The sequence below is a fragment of the Macaca fascicularis genome, chromosome 10 (assembly GCF_037993035.2).
Source record: "Macaca fascicularis isolate 582-1 chromosome 10, T2T-MFA8v1.1".
Lineage (NCBI taxonomy): Eukaryota > Metazoa > Chordata > Mammalia > Primates > Cercopithecidae > Macaca > Macaca fascicularis.
In genome coordinates this window covers 100551797-100572865 of record NC_088384.1, presented here as the reverse complement: position 1 = coordinate 100572865, position 21069 = coordinate 100551797, and the positions used below count along the sequence as shown (strand labels likewise).

Sequence of the window (21069 nt, the reverse complement as noted above, 5' to 3'; positions counted from 1 at the left end):
CATCAGGAGAAAATAGTGGGCTTGTCACACTTCCTGGGTTTGAATCCCATCCTTAGTATTTGGCTAGTTGTGTGTCATTGGGCAAGCTACATTTTCCCAACAGGAACAGTAGCATGACTTCATTAAGGGTAGCTGAAAGTTAAAAGAGATTATTTATGAGTGTCCTTAACATATGTGTGCCCAGCCCACATGCACATTCAGGGAATGGCTGGCTATCACTGGAAAGACTTAAGGCCAGTCCAAGAAGTATAGCTGGGCCTCAAGAATGTGAAAATTTGTATATCAGTATATCACCTCTACTGCTCTGTGTAGCTAGCTGCATTCTCCTGTACCTATTGCAGCAGTGTAACTGCGTATGGTCTTCAGAGGCAGCTGGCACGTCTACAGAATGCACTGTCCTATCACAGTGCCCCTCCCTCCCTCACCTGCAGAGGAGACTGTCTCCCCAGGCTGTGAATAATGAACCTTGGAACCTTTATCCAAAACTGTCATCATCACAAAAGAACCCCACGCACATTTAACTTTTCAGAGATTTTTATTGTTTCAGACCCAGTCATGCATACTAAAATTACCTATTTTCACCACTTTGACTTAGAAAATGCACTTAGAAAAATAAACTTTGGTCAAAACAAACACTGAAGTACATGAATCCACCATGTATCCCTATGCTCAAAGCCGAACTGAATTTCAGTTTGAAGCAAGGAATGTGACCAGTGGCTGAAACGGTGCCCCAAGCTGGTCAGAAAATCAGTTCACCTCCCATTCCATCAGAGGCTCTTGGTCAGAGAGGTTTCAGATATTTCACTTGTAACAGGTTCCTACCTGATAGGCCAAGAAGCTGAGGCATACCCACAAGAATCCACAGCAGCAGCATCTCACTGCCTCACTAAATCTGCTGCCCAGTGAGATGAAAAGAAAAACAGCTTCATGAAGCAGGAGTTTCATCACTATCATCTCCATCCACAAATCACATTGATCCTTCCCATGAACCAAGCTCCTATTGACTCTGATGTTTGTTACTAGCATTTTAAGCAAACCATTTCTCTAAGTCAGAAGAGCAGAAGAATGTATTTATTTGAGACAGAGTATTGCTTTGTCGCCCAGGCTGGAGTGCAGTGGCACCATCTTGGCTTACTGCAACTGCTGCCTCCCAGGTTCAAGCGACTCTCCTGCCTCAGCCTCCCAAGTAGCTGGGATTACAGGAAAGCACCACCACACCCAGCTAATTTTTGTACTTTTTAGTAGAGATGCGGTTTCACTATGTGGGCCAGGCTGGTCTCAAACTCCTGACCTCAAATGATACGCCCCCCCTTCAGCATCCCAAAGTTCTGGGATTACAGGGCATGAGCTACCACACCTGGCCAAGAGCAGAAGAATTTAGATTTACAAAATTAACAGATCCCAATACGGAGAGGTGTTACCAGAACCGACATCTTTCCTGAACAGTAGACATGTTTCTGTTCGGTATCTCCACACCTCTCATGGCCACAGGAGATACAGTATATAGTATATAATTGGTTTAGCTAACATTTTACTCCCTAAATTAAAGGAGGCTTCAAAGGAAAACCTTCAATGTTGGCAACTTTAAAATGGTAAAACTTTTAAAAGGTATTATAATCACCACAGCAGTACTCTAGCTTTTGCTACCCAAATGAAAAAAAATCCCATGATCTGAGAGTCAAATAGTATTTAGAGAAATGCCTCTTACTGTCATATTTCTGGAAAAATTGTGTTTTGTAACCTGATTTAAAAATTTTTACTTTTTTTTTTTTTGAGATGGAGTTTCACTTGTCACCCAGGCTGGAGTGCAGTGGCACTATCTCGGCTCACTACAACCTCCGCCACCTGGGTTTAAGTGATTCTCTTGCCTCTGCCTCCCAAGTAGCTGGGATTACAGGCGCCCGCCACCATGCCCAGCTGATTTTTTGTATTTTTAGTAGAGACGGGGTTTTACCATGTTGGCCAGGCTGGTCTCAAACTCCTGACTTCAGGTGATCCACCCGCCTCGGCCTCCCAAAGTGTTGGGATTACAGGTGTGAGCCACCCCGCCCGGCCTTGTAACCTGACTTATAGACCTCCTAAGTAAGTGACTCCTTGTGAAACCAGGATGAAATATCAAAGATCTAAAGCTACTTTTGCCTTAATTTTTGCAGCAGCAATAGAATAAAAAAGAAAATGCAAGGAAAAAAATTTAAAAAATAAAGCAACCTTTGCCAACAGCAAGTTGGAAACTCAAGACATGAAGCCAGGGTGGCACTTTTGGCTGTTTCTGTAGATTTCATCCAGTCTCTCCCCCATGAAGGCAGGACAGGGGAAGAGGCACAATTTTCCAGAATTCCATGTTGGGATATGAGGGAAGAAGAGGAAGAAAATTCCCATATTCTGAAATGTATAGATACATTTGGAAGCTTTTAGGTACCAATTCATTCAGACCTAAATTTCCTAAATAACAAGCCAATTGAGGGGGGAAAAAAAGGAAAAAAGCTTCTACAAAGAGAGTACAGTGTCTCTGTGGCAGTGAAGCCAACTAAATATAAGGAATAAAGGTTGGAGTATAGATCTCTATCACAGAATCACTCAGGGATGTTAAGCAGCTCACCCAAGGGCACATAGTAAGGTAAAGATGGAGCCTGCGTCTCCTAATTTACTGTCCCATTTCCCTCTGACACCACATTACCTTGAATTTAGGGAAAAGTTAATTTCCAAGTGTTTGTGCAATGGGCCAGAACGTCTCCGTGAAGGAACATACTCCCAGTTCTTGAGGTTCATGTGTTTGCCTCACCAGTGTGCTCCCTAGCTGGTTATTCCCACCCTGCTGAGACAGTGTGACGCAAACACCCTGCTGAAGCCACAAGGAGACCACCTTGATTTTCACCCAGGGAAGTGGTTTTACAGCGTGGTTCAAGCTTCCTGAGGTGCCAAAACTATTTGATAATCTCTTTGGAGCCAGAACAAAGCAAGCAGCTCTCGGAGGCAGATAAACATAGGCTCCAACTCCTAGAAGCTGAGTGAAACCACTCCTTCCTTGTCCAACTGGAAAAACCTAAGAAATAGGCCTCTCCAAATCACTTCTGGTCTTCGAGATAATTCTCTAGGAGAGCTTTGGCCATGCCTACATTAAAACAAATGCCACTGGCCAGGAATGCAGTGTAGAATTGAAACATCAGGGCTGAGTGATTCATTCCTCCTTACCTAGTTTTTGTTTTGTTTATCTGTCTTCCTTCTTGGGACCTAAGAAAGCCTCCACCCAATTCTCCCATCCAGGCCACCAGGTTCTGAACCCCCTCCTTTAGCCATCCCACTTGCCCTACTTGGGCCTCTTCAGCAGTGCTGGTCACATCATCGTCAGATGGAACTAGAAGCAGCCAGGAGTGCTTTTTGGCACTTCCAGCTCAGCCAGGACCCTAGAGGATCCAGGGTTACGATCCATAGTGAAAAGAACTTCCTCTAGAATTGGTATTCATGAAGTAAAGTAATTTCCACCAACAACTTCTCCAGACATTTAAAAAGGCGATAGAGATGAACAGCTAAGTAACAACAGACTGGCCTTCAAATTTCAGAGTATTGTTTTCTCCCTAACTGAGCTGTCCACCTTGACTGGTTAGTCTAACAGATGCATGGAGAAGGTGCACACACAACACACGGTACTTTTCACTATTTAACACCATGAGCATGTGGAATACATTAGAAAGGAAATAGGTCAAAAGCCATCATGTGAACCATCTAATTTGATGTTTGGGCTAAGACTAAAATCTTGGCAGGGAGTTTCTAAAGAGCTGAAATGCAGAACATTCAGGCTGACTGGTTCACCCACACCAAAGAGAGAAACTCAAGTGGGGCTGGGAGGGCAGGGGGGCCCCAGAAGTGACCCAGCAATAATCTGCACTTGTGTTCATTTCCAGAGACCAAAAAAAAAAATTTTTTTTTTTGAGGCGGAGTCTTGCTCTGTCACCTAGGCTGGAGTGCAGTGGTGCAGGTGATTCTTCTGCCTCAGCCTCCCCAGTAGCTGGGACTACAGGCACCAGTCACCATGCCCAGCTCATTTTTGTATTTTTAGTACAGCTAGGCTTCACCATCTTGGCCAGGCTGGTCTCGAAGTCCTGACCTTGTGATCCGCCCACCTTGGCCTCACAAAGTACTGGGATTACAGGCGTGAGCCACCACACCCGGCCCAGAGACCAGAATTTAAGAATCTCAAGTAATTAACCATTGTAGCTAGGTTTACAATATAGTAACAGAGTCTCAGGGATGGAAGGAATTCATCATACAAGATCCTGGTCACCTTTTCTGGCCTCATAAAAGCCATATTTTCCAAATCTAACCATCACTATAGAAAGAAAATTGGTGTCAGTGAGTCCCAGGAATACACATAACAGTTTCTTTAAAGGCAGAGCTAATTACTGACACATCTCTCTTGGAAAGACATGTGTACCACAAACAAAAACAGGATCCAACCACTTGTATCTAGATATCTTTCTAGGCAGAAAATCTAACATTCAGTAACTAAACCAAATCCCACAGCAGCCAAAACGGCCCTAGCTGACATTTCATCCAGCCTTATTTTATAGGGGAGAAGGTTGAGGCCTACAGAGGCCCATGTCTTGTCCATAGTTGCATACCTGGGATCCAGGCCAGAATTCTTGTAGCTACCCAGGCCTGGAATCCAGCATTTTAGGTTGAGTAAAATAATTTCCTGCTAGGTCCCTGTATGATTCTATTGAGAACCAGGGCTAAGGCTTTATGGATTTGGGAAAACTTAAGTTTCTATTGCAAGCTTCAACCAATGGGTCCCAGAGGTGCTTTGAAGTCTCCGGCTTCCACATTTGACCACAAAGTGCTGCTTATGTCCTGATGCTTGCATGATTCAGTTAAGGTGCTTTCCAAATCCAGTGACAGCAGCTGGGGCCTTGATCTCCAGTAAGTTTCCTGATGAGCAGCAGAGGTCTGTACTTAGGGTTCCTGTGAAAAACACAAACTCCTAGTCTCACGTCTGGTCACACTGCAGGTTTGGCCAAATTATTTCATACAAGTAGTTCTTACTGGCCAAACAGGTTGTTTTTCTCCTGGAAAAGTGGGATCAAAGTGACTCTGGTCCTGATTTTTCTTGCTTCCAAGATGTGTAAGAACCAGATCACCACCCCCTAACCAAAAAGCAGAACAAAACAGATACAGCCTCCAGATTAATAGTCGCAGACTGGGATTCCAAATGTTTAAGAATCAGTGGGGACATTTTCCATGTCTTCCATGGAGTAATTCAAGTAACCAAAGGCTTACCCCAAAATGGGCTCACCCTCATATCTCATGGGCTGTTCCTCCATCCTGCAGTTTAATTACAAGGAGCAAGACTGAATCCTTGGCCCCTTAAATTCTCCTTGTGCCTCTCCAAAGAAAAGAAGGAAAAGAATTAAAGATGGTGACCCTGGGGGACGGGCTAGTAGCAGGAGTACAGCTGTGACTTCGCAGCTCGCAAGGAGTCGTCACACTGTGCATCTGAGGCCAGGCCCTCAGGCAGCAGCGTCTGGCCCAGGATGCTGTCACAGGCAGGGACAGGTTGGCAGAACTCTTTCACAAAATCGTCTTCTGAAGCTAGCAGTACCGCGTTCCAGGTGGCAGTGTCCAGCTCCCCAGCTGTGCCCCCATACTCCTTGGGGAGAATGCTTCTTGGAAGGTTTGCGTGGAGAGAGTTCAAGTCAGACCCATGGAGGAAGAACTAAAAGGGAATGAAATGAAAACACACATGTCCTTAGGTTAATCAGGAATGCAGAAATTTCCTGTATGGTAGGTGCTCAAATATCTGTTGAATGAAGAAAGGAAAGGTTAATGGCAACTCTACCCTTACTTTTTCAGCCCAGAAAGCCTGGAGTATCCTTACTTATCTTTTCCTTATACCATACGCCCTGCTGGCTGGAGCTTCAGAATGTATCCAGGATCCAGCCGCCTCACCACCACACTAATGGCATCAGCCACATCGCTTCTCCCTGGATTCCTCTAGTGGCCTCCTATCTGGTCTCCCTGCTCCCACTCTTGTCCCTCTGCAATCTAAGTTCTTTTCAGTGAAATTCAGATTACAGTCGTGCCTCTATGTACAGCCTTCCAGCACTCCCACCTCAGACTCTGAGGCCCAGTCTGGCCTCATTACTTCTCTGAGTGCTCTCACCACCTGCCCCTCCAGTCTTGACCCAGCTATGCCAGCCTAGCTGCTCTCCCAGCATGCTGCTCTCCTACATGAGGGTGGTGTCCTTGCTGGCCTCCCAGATACCTAGATGGCTCGCTCACTCAAGTCTTTGCTCAAATGTCAGCTTCTTAAGGCTGCCACCTCTAACCACTCAGTTGAATACCGCAACCCTTCCCACCTCACACACGCTATCCTTTTCTCTGCTTTTTCTCTGTAGCACTTACCACATTCTAATACTAGATAACATTCACTGTGGCTCCCTTTAGAACATAATCTTCCTAGGGGGAGGGGTTTTGGTCTGTTTTGTTCATCTAGAACATGCTTGTACATAGAGTTGATCAATAGGTATTTCTGAATGAATGAACCTATGAAGGAACAAAGGAAGAACATCATGGGCCCCAAATCAGGGCATTTCACAGATGTAAAAGATCTGTCCAAAGGCTGCTTTGGTAAAAGTTCCAAACAGAATCTTTAGGGACCCACATGGGTTCACACCCAGGCAGGGAAGCCACTAAGTTAGTGGTTTGCAAATCTAGCTGTGCATCACAATTTCCTAAGGGGATTTTAAAGCACAGATTCCTGAGCTGATGAATCAAAATCTTCAGGCAAACAGCCTAGGAATCTGGGGCTGGATTTCAAGTTCCCTCCTTTACCTCCTTGGGATTTTCTATCTATATATGTTACTTTGGAAAAGCAAGGGCCCAGTGCGATGGCTTATGCCAGTAATCCCAGCACTTTGGGAGGCCAAGGCGGGTGGATCAACTGAGGTCAGGAGTTTGAGACCAGCTTCGCCAACATGTAAAAGCCTGTCTCTGCTAAAAATACAAAAAATAGCTGTGCGTGGTGGTGCGTGCCTGTAATCCCAGCAGGAGGCTGAGGCAGGAGAACTGCTTGAACCCCAGAGGCAAGGGTTGCAGTGAGCTGAGATCGCACCACTGCACTCCAGCCTGGGTGACAGAGCAAGACTCCGTCTCAAAAAAAGAAAAAGCAAGAAAAATTCAGGGCCCAGTCTTTGCAGTCATATTCCTAGGCCTCGGGAAGGAGAAAAATACCACCCATCCCATTTCAATCAGTGGGACTGGGAAAGGCTGAAGAGGGAAGTGGCTCCTCTGGGTCAGAAAGGAAGACTCAAAGTGCCATTTATCCCTTCTTAAGTAAGAGGTAAGCTAAAAACTCACACAGCTTATAAACCTTGAATTGCTCCACAAACTATACAGCAGGACAACATATTAGGCAAATGGAAAGGCTTAAGTAGCATTTTTAAACCCCATAGTTCTAATGACCATAACTTAAAAAAAAATTATTTTAGAGGCAGTGTTCCACTCTGTTACCCAGGCTGGAATACAATGGCAAGACCATAGCCCATTGTTCAAGCCCATGGCAGCCTTGAACTCCTGAGCTCAAGCAATCCTCCCACCTCAGCCTCCTGAGTAATGGAGACTACAGACATGTGCCACCACACCCACCTAATTTCTTTTTTTTTTTTTTGAGACAGAGTCCCACTGTTGCCCAGGCTGGAGTGCAGTGGCATGATCTCGGCTCACTGCAACCTCCGCCTCGTGGATTCAAGTGATTCTCCTACCTCAGCCTCCCAAGTAGCTGCAATTACAGGCATGTGCCACCATGCCTGGCTAATTTTTTGTATTTAGTAGAGACGGGGTTTCACCATGTTGGCCAGGCTGGTCTCGAACTCCTGACCTCAACTGATCCATCCACCTCGGCCTCCCAAAGTGCTGGGATTATAGGCGTGAGCCACCGCCCGGGCACACCCACCTAATTTAAAAAATTTTTTTAGAGATGGGGTCTTGCTATACTGCCCGGGGAGGCTCTTATGATAAAAATCCTGGTTCTCCTCTCCCTACTGGCAAATATTAAATTCTTATTAATTTACTGTTCCATCTTCCCCTCACAAAAGGGACTGTTCATTTATTTTATCTGTAACTCTGTACTTTCCAAATGAGTCGTTACAGGGCAAAAATAATAAACAAGTACCAGATGTCACAAATAAATCAATGGAGGGAAAGAAAAATCTGAAGTCAATAGGATCATCACTTACTCTGTTTGCTATTTTCTCCTTTAGAAATGGTTTTATGATGGCAAAAATGCCTTTAAATATTCGAGGTTCATTCACAACATGGACTGCTTTTATCCGAATGGGGAAACCATCCTGTATGGGAAAGGCAAAGGGGTTTAGAACATCTGGAGAATCTTTCCACTCCTTCCTCCCCAGAGTTAAATCTTCATTTTCAGCCCCAACATCAGTCTGATCTGATCCTTATGGCCTCCTCAATGAGGAGGGGCCTAACTAGAAGATGGGCCTCAGGGAAAGTCTTTCCTGGGACCCAAAACTGGGTTAGAAGAGAGGCAAATGGAGGCTGGGCATGGTGGCTCACACCTGTAATCCCAGCACTCTGGGAGGCCGAGGCGGGCGAATCACTTGAGGTCAGGAGTTCGAGACCAGCCTGGCCAACATGGTGAACTCCCATCTCCACTAAAAATACAAAAATTAGCTGGGCGTGATGGCACACGCCTGTAATCCCAGCTACTTGGGAGGCTGAGGCTGGAGAACTGCTTGAACCCTGGAGGCAGAGGTTGCAGTGAGCCAAGATCGTGCCACCGTACTCCAGCCTGGATGACAGAGCAAGACTCCATCTCAAAAAAAAAAAAAAAAAGAAGAAGAAGAGAAGCAAACATACAAAGAGATGATGCTCTTATAGCAGAAAACAGTCTGAGTCTACAGGGACGGATCCAGCAAACATCAGACCTTCTAGATCAGTGTTGCCCAAAGTATATTTCTCAGGATATTAGAGGTTATACAAAACAGGGCTCCACAGCAGGCAAATCAGTTTGAGAAACGCAGTCCACTAAGCATAATCAAGTGGTTTCCTTAACTGCAGTCCTGTTCAGAGCCTTTAACATGTAAATTCTTACAGTTTAAGAATTGGACATTCTTAAACTGAAAGGGACATGCTATATAGCATTTCCCAAACTTACTTAATTTTTTCTCCTCTCCAGATGATCTTACAGTACTAACACTGATCCACACTCTTGATCCTGGCACTTGAATCTACATGGTATTCAGCAGGAGGCATCAAAAGCAGTGCCAGCGAAGGAAAGCCAGGGTTGGCTCAAAGCCAGAATCCAAATGTTTGATAATGTCCAAATGTAAACTGATTTATTTAAATAATAAACCTGGTGCACCACAGGGACTGAAACATTTGTAGAATCCAGTAAAAAGAGCTACTATATCACTGGTGCCCCATAGTTCACAAAGGACAACACCCCATGTGGCGGGTGTTGAACAAGTAATCAAAACCTGTCACAGCTGTGACAGGCTATATTTTCTCTAGGTTTCCATTTCCCCATCTATCAAAAAAGAAAAATAGTTCTTGCCTTGCCTATCTCAGACGATTCGTTGAGGGACTGAATGGGCCCTGATGACTGTAAAGCACTGTACAAGCCATTAAACACGGTGTAGATATGGAGGGAGCACCACAGTCCCCAGTGAATGTTCTGAAACAACATGAGGTGTGAAGCATTTGACCAAAATACAGCCCAACAGAATGCCATATCTCCCAGGTCCACAGAGGGCAGGAGGGGCTCCAGCACCTTATGCAGAAGCATAATTTCTTAAAAGTTTTTCAAAAATTTTTTGGGGGACAGAGTTTTGCTGTTCTCGCCCATGCTGGATGCAATGGCGCGATCTCAGCTCACTGCAACCTCCGCCTCCCGGGTTCAAGTGATTCTCCTGCCTCAGCCTCCCAAGTAGCTGGGATCACAGTTGCCTGCCACCATGCGCAGGTAATTTTTGTATTTTTGGTAGAGACGGGGTTTTACCATGTTGGCCAGGCTGGTCTCAAACTCCTGACCTTAAGTGATCCACCTGCCTCAGCCTCCCAAAGTGTTGGGATTACAGGCGTAAGCCACTGCGCCCAGCCAGTTTTGTTAGGAGAATTTTTCCTCTGCCTTCCAGACCAAAAAAAGGCAAAAAGCAGTTCCCTAGTTTTTTGGATTCTTGCCTTCCTGAAGTACCTATTCCAGAGAGTACTTGAGAGACTGATGAGAACAAGTGGTAAATAGGACTTTTAAATTTCTTCACATAATGCTTTTGTGTTTTTCAGATTGTAGGTGTGGGATGTGCAGTTTGTGTATCATGTGAGACCCACAGTAAATGGACAGGCCCTGGGGAAAGCCAAAGTCACAACGAAATAGGCAGGACAGATAGGAGTCTTACCTGGAGGATGCCAATCACCTTTTTGGCTATAAAAGGGCCAAAGTGAGATGCTTTTGATAAACTCACTCCTTTGTAGTCTGCAAGAATTACAATTCCATTCACCTGGGTTTCTTCAGACTGAATGAGTTTTTCTAAGGTCAAGTATATGGCTCTGATGTTTTCAGTAATTGGATAGTTGCTCGGTATCCATCTGTCTAAGGTCATAAGAGATTGACAGTATGTTACAGAAGTTAATATAAATAAGGGATCAAAGATTTATCTCCTATCACTGTTGTTTCAAAATGGAAAAGAAAGATACTCTAGTAGCCATGACTCTATTTAGGTTAGTAAATGGAATAATAAGCAGCAGCTGGTTTCTTAACTCCAAACAGTAGCACATTTTGCGATGCAAATACAATTGAGTGTTGAGGTTAAGAGCATGAGCTCGGGCTGGGCACAGTGGCTCATGCCTGTAATCCCACTACTTTGGAAGGCCGAGGTGGGAGGATTGCTTAAGCCCAGGAATTCAAGACCAGCCCAGGCAACATGGCGAAACCCCATCTCTACAAAATACACAAACATTAGCCAGGTGTGGTGGGGCGTGGCTGTAGACCCACTACTTGGGAGGCTGAGGTGGGAGGATCACTTGAGCTCAGGAGATTGAGGCTGCAGTGATCATGCCACTGTACTCCAGCCTGGGTGACAGGGTGAGACCCTGTCTCAAAAAAAAAAGATGCACTCTGAAGTCAGACACACCTGAGGTTTGAATGTTACTAACTGTGTGACTTTGGGCATGTTACTATAATACCTCACTCTAAGCCCTAATGTCCTCATAAGTAGAATAGGGTGATAATGCCTACCTTCATGGACATCTGTGCTTTCTGCCATCATGTATCTCCCCTTGTCTTCATAGCACCAACCTGATTTTCCTTATGGAACCACCTCCTTCCACTCTAGCCATGCAATTTGGATAGAACTGACTTGACTCCTGACTCCAGAAGTGAGCAAGTGATTGGGGATTGATTGGCCAGTGATTGGCCAATCTGACAGCACATCCTTCTGGCCACAGTGTGTGATCCAAGCCAGGTCAAGCAGAGTCAAGGAGACTCAATTCTAGGACCCTGGCCCTTTGGAAAGAGATCTCTCTTCCCTCTTGTAGTTTTGAGGCGGTGAGTCTGAGATTCACAGGCCCCATGAGGCAAGAGAGCTGGCCTGGGAATGAAGCCCCTGTTGAGGACAGCAGTGGTGGGGACAGCTTTCCAGTGCCAGAGTTTGGGCCCCTGAATCGAAATACGGCTGGACTTCAGTTATCTGAACAACTGAGTTTTTGTTGTTTGTTTCAGCCAATGTGAGTTGGCTTTCTGTCACTTGCCACACAAAGACTGAGTCTTGGCCAGATGTGGTGGCTCACGCCTGTAATCCCAACACTTTGGGAGGCCAAGGCGGGTGGATCATTGGAGGTCAGGAGTTCAAGACCAGCCTGGCCAACTTGGTGAAACCCTGTCTCTACTGAAAATACAGGCCGGGTGAGGTGGCTCAAGCCTGTAATCCTAGCACTTTGGGAGGCCGAGATGGGCAGATCATGAGGTCAGGAGATCGAGACCATCCTGGCTAACACGGTGAAACCCCATCTCTACTAAAAAATACAAAAAAACTAGCCAGGCGAGGTGGCGGGCGCCTGTAGTGCCTGTAGTCCCAGCTACTCGGGAGGCTGAGGCAGGAGAATGGCGTAAACCTGGGAGGCGGAGCTTGCAGTGAGCTGAGATCCGGCCACTGCACCCCAGCCTGGGCGACAGAGCCAGACTCCGTCTCAAAAAAAAAAAAAAAAAAAAAAAAAAAAAAAAAAAAGACCAGGCTGGCCAACATGGTGAAACCCTATCTCTACTGAAAATACAAAAATTAGCCAGGCATGGTGGTGCACACCTGTAGTCTCAGCTACTTGGGAGGCTGAGGCAGAAGAATCACTTGAACCCAGGAGGCAGAGGTTGCAGTGAGTCGAGATCACGCCACCGCACTCCAACTTGGGCAACAGAGCGAGACTCTGTCTCAAAAAAAATGCTGAGTCTTGACTCATACACAACCTTGACAGGGGTACTGTGAGGATGGAGCATAGTGCTGTGTTCCCCTCCTCTTTCCAAGGTGGATACTTTTCTAATACGCCCCGTGTATTTAATGATTTCTTTCCTCTCTTTGGGAAAAAAAAAAATGAAAATGCCCACTTTTTACTGTTAACCACTGTTCTCAAGAAAATCCCAGCAAAATCTACCACTGTTCTCAAGAAAATTCCAGCAAAATCTATGTGCCTCTTTCTTAAAAGATAAAACCTCACGTTTGCCAACAATGGGATATGTGATACGTGCCAAATTCTTTTTTATTTTTATTTTTTTGACGGAGTCCTGCTCTGTCACCCACGCTGGAGTGCAGTGGCATGATCTCAGCTCATTGCAACCTCTGCCTCCCGGGTTCAAGCGATTCTCCTGCCTCAGCCTCCGGGACAGTTAGGATTATAGGCATGTACCACCACGCCCAGCTTTTTGTATTTTTAGTAGAGAGGGGCGGGGTGGCGGGGGCGGGGGGCGGTTTACCATGTTGGCCAGGCTGGTCTCGAGCTCCTGACCTCATGATCCACCTGCCTCAGTCTCCCAAAGTGCTGGGATTACAGGCATGAGCCACCGCACCTGGCCTGATATATGCAAAATTCTCATGAAAGATCTTTGTCCCCGAATTGTGCCAGCTTGCTGTTTAACATTGCTGCCAATTAACCCTGCCTCTATGTAACTGGATATCATCCCTTTCAATCACATGTCTCAAAAGAGCTTTAATAAAGGCAAAGCTGATACCCAATTAAGAAATGTTTCTCTGTATGCCTCTTCCTAAAACACTGGGTCGGTGGAAAGGGGTCCAGATCTGCTCCAGACATATGGGGAAAAAATTCATCTCACGAGCAAAGGGTTGAAACTGTGCAAGCAAAGGTGCAATCAGTGTTGTAATATCTGACTGTGTTGTAATATTCTTATGAGTTGAGTACAGAGGAGCAGCAGAAAAACCTGCTGACTGGTTTCCAGGTCTCTTGGTGCCCTAAAATCTGTACTGCATTGCTTATTTTAAAATAAACACTAATTTTGGCAAGTACCTAAAATAGCAGGTAAGCCATTAACAGTGGTCTTGGTACATCAAAGTCTGAAGACAATGGAGAGTTTGGGGAATGAGTAAAGGCAGAGGAAAGTGCATGGAGGTGTCCACTCCCCATCAAACTTCCCTTCAAGAGGGCGTTTATATGAATGAGCAGAAGAGGGCTATTAGTGTGTTGTCATTCCCTGGCTTACTTAGGGAGAACATTGCATCCTTACTTTCCATTCTTCTCTCAGCTGTGGTCTGATGGAAAATGTTGAGGCTAGGAATGGAGTAGAACATTCCAAAGTTTATAATGCTTTTGGTGTCATGGAAGAGAACAGGCCTAAGAATCAGAAATCTTGGGTTCTGGCTGCCCCTGGTCATTGTGAAATGCTCTTTGGGGAGCATTTCTTTCTTTCTTTTCTTTTCTTTTCTTTTCTTTTTTTAAATTTTCGGTAGAGACAAAGTCTCACTATGTTGCCCAGGCTGGTCTCAAACTCCTGGCCACAAGTAGTCCTTCTCCCTCACCCCCGCAAAGTGCTGGGATTACAGGTATGAACCGCTGCTCCTGGCTGGGGAGTATTTCTAAATGCTCTTTTAGTGGCAGAGAGCCCCCATTCGTAAACTGCCATGACAAAGAAATGTAAGGTATCCTAATTACTGCCAAGAAATGCGAAGATCAAAAAACAAATCCAAAGTGAATCGTGTCAGTGGCTTCACAAAATAGAGGAAAGGAAGGAAAGGCTGGAGGAGGCACAGAGGAGGCACTTTCCAGGTGTCTGCCTAGTCCACACCCTTGCACTGATACCTGTACCTCAACCTATTCACAAAGAGGGCTCAGGGAGGGCCCTGGCAGCCATGCTTGTATCCTATGGCCAGGGGCAGGTTCTTAGGCCCCACCTGATGCTCCCCGCTAGAAATCTGGAATCTGCATTGAGGAACTTAATTGGGTGGTCAGGTAAACCTGAGAGCTGAGCGGGTGCCAGATTTAACTGTGCACAGGAGTGGGACAGCCATACACAGAAAAAAGTGTGAAGAAGATACGCAAAAGGAAGAAATATGTGGCTGAAGGATACACAGACTGTCAGGCAGGGACAGGGAGAATGGCTGTCTTGGCTCCTGGTGGCAGTCTGATTCTTGGTTCTAGGCCCTAGTAAGAACTGCCGCGCCTTCAGTTCTCTGGTTCTGGGAGGTACTCCTGTCTCCTTCGACTAAATCCTCCCTTTTTCTGAAGTTGGTTTGAGTAGGTTTTTGTTATCTGCAATCAAAAAAGCCTTGACTATGACAAAGGAGGGGTAAAAAAGGGACCTGGAAAGGAGGACAGGGTGCTGAATGGACACATTGCGAAGACTGGACACACCCGCCCCACAACAGTCTAGGGAGATACCTGGGCGGATGCAGACGACATGGCAGCCCCTGGGGTCAGTGTGGGGCAGCACGGTGAGGAACCCAGAAGCAAGGACATCTTTTAAGGCTGATGGCTTCAAGTTATTGAAGACTTCGGGCCAGCTTCTCCTACAGCTGTGGTAGTTGATGAGGAGCTGCAGGGCCCGGTCGTAATCAAACTTGCGGGCTCGGAGGAAGCGCAGCAGGAAGGCGTCGTCAAGGGACGTGCTCAGGTTCGGGTACTCCTTCCGCACCATGTCACGAAGGGCCTGCACATCTCGAAGTCTCCATTCCGGCTTTTCCTGCAGCTCTTCCCGGGCTTTCGTGACCAGTTCTTCTGTCAGTGAGCACACGTAGCCCGGAGGCTCAGGTGGTGGCGGCAGCTCATTTTCAGAGAGTGAGGCCACAGAAGGGCTGGTTCTCAGAGAGTCACTTTCTTCTGACATTAGCTACCAGGGTCCCTGCCAACACAGAAGCCCTAAGCAAAGTTAACAAGTGCTTATTTCATATCCCAGGGCAGCCCAGTGTAGGGGACAGGAACACTTCTGTAAAAGCCAAGTAACCTCAGGGCAGTGTTTCTCAACTGGGGGCAATGATCGGGATCTAAACCACACACGCAAGTCTGACCCCAGGCTGGCTGCTGTTAGTCCCCAGGGAGGCAGCCAGCAGCTACAGCAGACTATATACTCCCTCATAAATACCAGGGCCTTCCTTATAAATGTATTAATAGGTGCTCAACCTTAGTCATCATTAAATAAATGTGAATTAAAACAACTCTGAGGCCAGGCGTGGTGGCTCACACCTGTAATCCCAGCACTTTAGGAGGTCGGGGTGGGTGGATCGCCTGGGGTAAGACTTTGAGACCAGCCTGTCCAACATGGTGAAATCCCGTCTCTACTAAAAACCCAAAAATTAGACGGGTGAGGTGGGCACCTGTAATCTCAGCTACTTGGGATGCTGAAGCAGAAGAATTGCTTGAACCCAGGAGGTAGAGGTTGCAGTGAGCTGAGATGGCGCCACTGCACTCAGCCAGAGCAAGACTCTGTCTTAAAAAACAAACAAACAAACAAAAAACTCTGAGATTCAGATTGGCAAAAATAAGATAAAATAACGTACTCTGATATGTTTGCTGCTGCTGGGAGTATAAATTGACAGCCTCTTTGGAGGGCAGTTGTCAATATCTTCAGAATGTAAACCCACATGCCCTTTGGGTCAGCAATTCCATTTCTAGGACATATACTTGTATATATGTGCAAAATATGCACATGGCCTTCACAGGTATTGATTATAATGACAAAAGATTGGAAACACCTTAACTGCCCATCAGGGGAGACTGGTTAAGTAATATTACCATACAAATGGGGTACTAGTCAATCATGAAAAGAAATTAGGCAGATGTTTATGAATTGATATGTTAAAAAAGCAAGTTGCAGAATAGTGTGCAGAAAATCACGTTTTAAAACTATATATATACACTTGTGAATGCACACAAAACTTCTGGAAGGACATAATAAGAAACTTACCAATGGTTATCTCTAGGGAACAGAACTGGACAAGTGAAGATTTAAGATGAGAAAGAGGATTTTTACTGTACTGTTTGAATTTTTGACCACATACCCATGTAACATATGTGCCGGTCAGATCTCCTGCTGGGAAAACGTAATTGATAAAGGGCCTCCAGTAGCTGTCCCTCTAGATTCACCACTATCCAGGGGAAGCCACAACTTTCCGCAGCCCTTCTGTGGCCCCACTGCTCCTAGCCAATGATTTAGTGAGACATGGGACTCCTCTAACAGGCAGTGTTTGCTTGAGGGCCTGGCCAAACCTTTGTTGGGACTGCCCTGCAGTCGGAGACTTGCTGCCCAAACATTCACAGGAGCTGATCTGCATCACTGCCCGTGGCTCTTCCTGACTTCACCAGCTCCCTTCCCAGGTGTTGTCCTTCACAACGGTTGCCTCTAAATTTCTAGCATGTCTAATCTCATCCTAGTGTCTGCTTCTTAGAGGACCCGAACTCATGCACTTTTTTGTTTTTTAAGAGACAGGGTCTTGCTGTGTCACCCAGGCTAAAGTGCAGTGGCACAATCATAGCTCTCTGCAACCTCGAACTCCTAAGTTCAAGCAATCCTCCTGCCTCAGCCTCCCAGGTAGCTGGGACTATAGGCGCACACCACCACCACAACTGGCTAATTTTTAAATTGTTTTCTCGGGCTGTGTGTGGTGGCTCACGCCTATAAGCCCAACACTTTGATAGGCTGAGGTGGATGGATCACCTGAGGTCAGGAGTTCGAGACCAGCCTGGCCAACATGGTGAAACCCTGTCTCTACTAAAAATACAAAAATTAGCCAGGCATGGTGGTGTGGGCCTGTAGTGCCAGCTGCTTGGGAGGTTGAAGCATGATAATCGATTGAAACCAGGAAGCAGAGGTTGCAGTGAGCTGAGATCATATCACTGCACTCCAGCTTGGGCGACAGAGCGCGACTCCATCTCAAATAAGTAAAAAAAAATATATATATATATATATATATATACTTTTTTTTTTTAAAGGACCACTCTGCTGTCTTGGGAATGGACTCTAAGGGGGTGAGGACCGAAGCAGAGACCATTTAGAGGCTATTGTAATAATCCAGCTGAGAGATGCTGGTGGCCTGGAGTAGGTAGCCTTCGCTGACCCTCAGGCCAGGTTAGGTGGCCCGCACTTCTCCCACCCTGTTGCAATTGTCTGTTGGCAATTTGTGAGCAACATCCAAGTTTGTCTTGTTCATCACCTTAAACCCAGCACCTAACGTGGTGTTAGACACATAGTCTGCACTCCATAAATATTTGTTGAATGACTTTAGTCTGGTTGGCAGAGATATGCTAAGTGAGGAATGGAACACCTATGGCTTTGTTTTTATGGAAGCCACCAAGAGATGCCTGCAGTCCCATCTAGTGTCTACCTGAGCGACAAACCACAGTGTTCACAAGGTACAAGCCTCACCTCAAAGCCCCTCTCCAGCCTCATTTTCCATCTCATCCCATCTTGATGCACATTAAATGCCAGTCAAAACAAACTATGAGCCATCATCCTTGGAACAACTCGTGCACTTCTGATACACTCTGCCTGGAATTTCCTCTTCTAATTTGTTCCTAACTCCACAGCTCATGGCCTTCAAGGCCCAGCTGCCATGTCACCTCCTTTGTGAATCCTTCCCAAACTCCCTGAGGGTGATTCCCTCCAGTTTTCCACAGAACTGGGTTCCTATTTCTTTTTTAGAATTACAGTCCAATGCCATGGGCGTTTACATAGAACTCTCCAGAGTCAGTTTTACCACCCACTCATTTATCAAATAATTACTGATCACCTACCATGTATGTCAGGCACTGTGCTCACAGGCACTGGGAACACAGACGCAAATATAATTCCTCGCCTAATGAAGCTTACATCATAGTGGAATGAAGAGAATGCATACTTGAGCATTTTACCATGTATCAAGCATTGCTAAGCCCTTTACCCATTTCCTCATTTAATCTTCACAGTATTTGGTGAGAGCGCTATTACTGTTCCCATTTTACAAAAGACAAAAAGGACTGTCCCCTAGAATGTAAGTTCCACGAGGGCAGAGGGCTTGTCTTCCATGTCCACTGCCACCCCCAGTGCCTGGCACATGGCAGTGGTCTGTACACATCAGCGGAGGCTATAGGTTAAGCGATGCGCCCAAGGGGGCACACCCGGTGAGGCAGAGCAAGGATGCATCTAGCCCCACCCTGGTCTTCTAATCTCTACCCTCCACCTGGAGCTTCATGTTGACTCTCCAGGGACTCAGCAATGCCGAGCGCTCAGCAGGGCTCAGTCACAGGCTGGTGAATGAGCTGACAGGCGGACATATGACTGAGATACAGACACCATTGGTAAGGGTGAAGCCAGAGATCTCCCCCACCTGAAACCCATCGCTTTCTGGAGCATCACTTTCCTTTTCACTCCTTCCTCTCAACAAGAGGAGGTCAGGAAGCCATCTCTCCTAGAGCCCCCAGACCCCACATCCCGTGGACAACCTTCCGAGGCCCCCACTTCCGGCTGTCACCCCCTCCCCAGGTGTCCCCATTTCCTGGGGTCTCTCGCTCCTCTGGTCCCCACTTCCGGTTATCCCTCCCTCTCAGGGGTCCCTCTCCTTAGCCCCCACGGCACACGGACAGGCTCGCGGGCACTCACCGGCCCGGCTACGGGCGGAGCGCGGGTCAATCGGCGGCGGGAGCCTCGTCCAGCAGCGCGCACAGAACCGACCCGCACTCCCTGCCCGGCCGGCCCGGCCCCTCGCGCCGGAAGTGACGTTCCGGGGCGTGGGAGGCGGGGCTCCGCCTAGGAGCGCGCATGTGTGACACTTCCCCGCAACGCTGGCGTTCAGTCGCCCTCTAGCTGTGAGAGCTCCGTGCTGTGGACCTGGAATGGCTGGGTACCAGCCGCTTGTCAAACGCGACTTATAGATGGGGAAACTGAGGCTCAAAGAAGGAAGGAAAGACGCTGCCATTTTCCAGGAACATGCTAACATGCACCTGTTGTTTAACATCCAATGATCTCATTAACTCCTCATATTTATGCATTTCCCCTATTTCAGGAAAGGGAAACTGGCAATCAAGGCAGTAAAGGGCTTCAAACCCAGACCTCAGGATTAGCATTCTAGATCTCCCCCCAGCTACGGCTGCTGTCAGGACTGGCTGCTCCAAAAGGGGAGATTCCAAACCAGGGGACGTCTGTCTGTCATTAACTGAGTGACCTGGAGCAAGTCCCCATTCCTCCTTGGGCTTCTGTTTCGTTATCTGAAACCTGATTCTTGCTCTGGAGCCTGATTCAATAATTACTTTTTTCCTGCTTTGGGGTTCATGATGTTCCCTCCAGACAAAGGCTTTACTAACTCCCACCCCAGTCAATAAGATCCCCCCGCAAGTATTTTGTGCAACTGCAACTTTGAGGCAAATCTCCTAGGTCCCTCTGAGGCAGAGTAGACACTAAGCCATTTCTAGAGAGAAATTCTGGTGGTCCAGGAGAACTCTGAGCCCAAAGAGACGACCTTAAACAGTCTTTTCGTTTTCTTACCCCAGAAGCAGGAGGAGTCCCAAGAAGATGGTAAGTGACCCATGAGGGCCACAAGAAAGTGGCAGTTTCTGCCAGATACTAGATTGAGGGGCAGGGGGCAGCAGTGTGGAGGGGACCTGCGAATCATGAGTTTTGACTCCTGCTTTCAGTTTCACCACTTCTAGGATTGACAGACAAAATATAGAACATTCACTACAGTTTGAATTTTAGATAAACATTTAAGTATGTTCCTTTCCAAACACACACACACACACACACACACGTGTCTTATGCAACATTTGGGACACATTTATACTTTAAAAATTGTTGTTTATAGGAAATTCAAATATGACAACTGGGCATCCTGGATTTTGTTTTCTTTGCTAAATCTATGTATTATGTTCCCGTTACTGTTACAAGGAATTACTGCAAACTTCATGGATTGAAACAACACAGATATATTCTCTTGCTGTTCTCTAGGTCAAAAGTCTGAAATCAAGGTGTTGGCAAGACTGCATTCTTTCTGGGGATTTTGAGGAAGCATATCAGTTCCTTTCCTTTTACAGTTTGTAGAGGTCACCTGCATTCCTTAGCTTATGGCCCCTTCTTCAAATCACCTCAACCTCTTGCTTCTGTTGTCACATCTACTACTGACTGATCCTCCTGCTTCCCTTTTCTTGTAAGGACTCTTGGGATTACACTGGGCTCACCCAGATAATCCAGAATAATCTTACCATCTCAAGATCCTTACATTAATCACATCTGTGAAATCTTTTAACACGTAAGGTAAGGCCGGGTACAGTGGCTGTAATCCCAGCACTTTGGGAGACTGAAGCAGGTGGATCACTTGAGGTCAGGAGTACGACGAGACCACCCTAGCCAACCTGGTGAAACCCCGTCTCTACTAAAAATACAAAAATTAGCTGGGCATGGTGGCACACGCCTGTAATCCCAACTACCCGGGAGGCTGAGGCAGGAGAATCACTTGAAACCGGGAGGCAGAAGTTGCAGTGAGCCGAGATCATGCCACTGCACTCCAGCCTGGGTGACAGAGCGAGACTCTGTCTCAAAAAGAAAACCCCAAAACAGCCGGGCGCGGTGGCTCATGCCTATAATCTCAGCACTTT

The 21069-nt window shown here is 46.6% G+C and overlaps 1 protein-coding gene and 1 long non-coding RNA gene across 12 annotated transcripts in view; one reads left to right on the top strand and one right to left on the bottom strand.

Annotated features, from left to right (window-relative positions):
• The window catches only part of LOC102134906 (uncharacterized), a 35767-nt gene that overhangs the window by 1590 nt on the left and 13108 nt on the right, over positions 1 to 21069 (top strand). The gene's annotated exons all lie outside the window — the stretch shown is intronic.
• TTPAL (alpha tocopherol transfer protein like) lies at positions 517 to 19187 on the bottom strand. Of its 11 annotated transcripts, none has more exons than XM_045363004.2 (6): positions 19082 to 19187; positions 18238 to 18308; positions 14890 to 15349; positions 10410 to 10603; positions 8232 to 8342; positions 517 to 5710 (listed from the first exon to the last, which is right to left on the bottom strand). In XM_045363004.2, exons 3-6 carry the CDS (start codon positions 15332 to 15334, stop codon positions 5432 to 5434), a joined length of 1029 nt encoding a protein of 342 aa, XP_045218939.1. In that variant the 5' UTR covers positions 15335 to 15349; positions 18238 to 18308; positions 19082 to 19187; the 3' UTR covers positions 517 to 5431. The 11 variants fall into 11 exon arrangements, with proteins under 11 accessions (XP_045218939.1, XP_073861492.1, XP_045218940.1 ...); XM_074005391.1 differs by lacking the exon at positions 18238 to 18308 and adding an exon at positions 16412 to 16534; XM_045363005.2 differs by lacking the exon at positions 18238 to 18308 and adding an exon at positions 16506 to 16534.

Coding starts and splice junctions, on each gene's coding strand:
- TTPAL (XM_045363003.3), bottom strand. CDS start 15,334: ATGTCAGAAGAAAGTGACTCTCTGAGAACCAGCCCTTCTGTGGCCTCA. Junction 10,604..14,889: donor TGTCGTCTGCATCCGCCCAG/GTATCTCCCTAG, acceptor TTATGACCTTAG/ACAGATGGATACCGAGCAAC. Junction 5,711..8,231: donor AGGAGAAAATAGCAAACAGA/GTAAGTGATGAT, acceptor ATTCCCTTTTAG/TTCTTCCTCCATGGGTCTGA.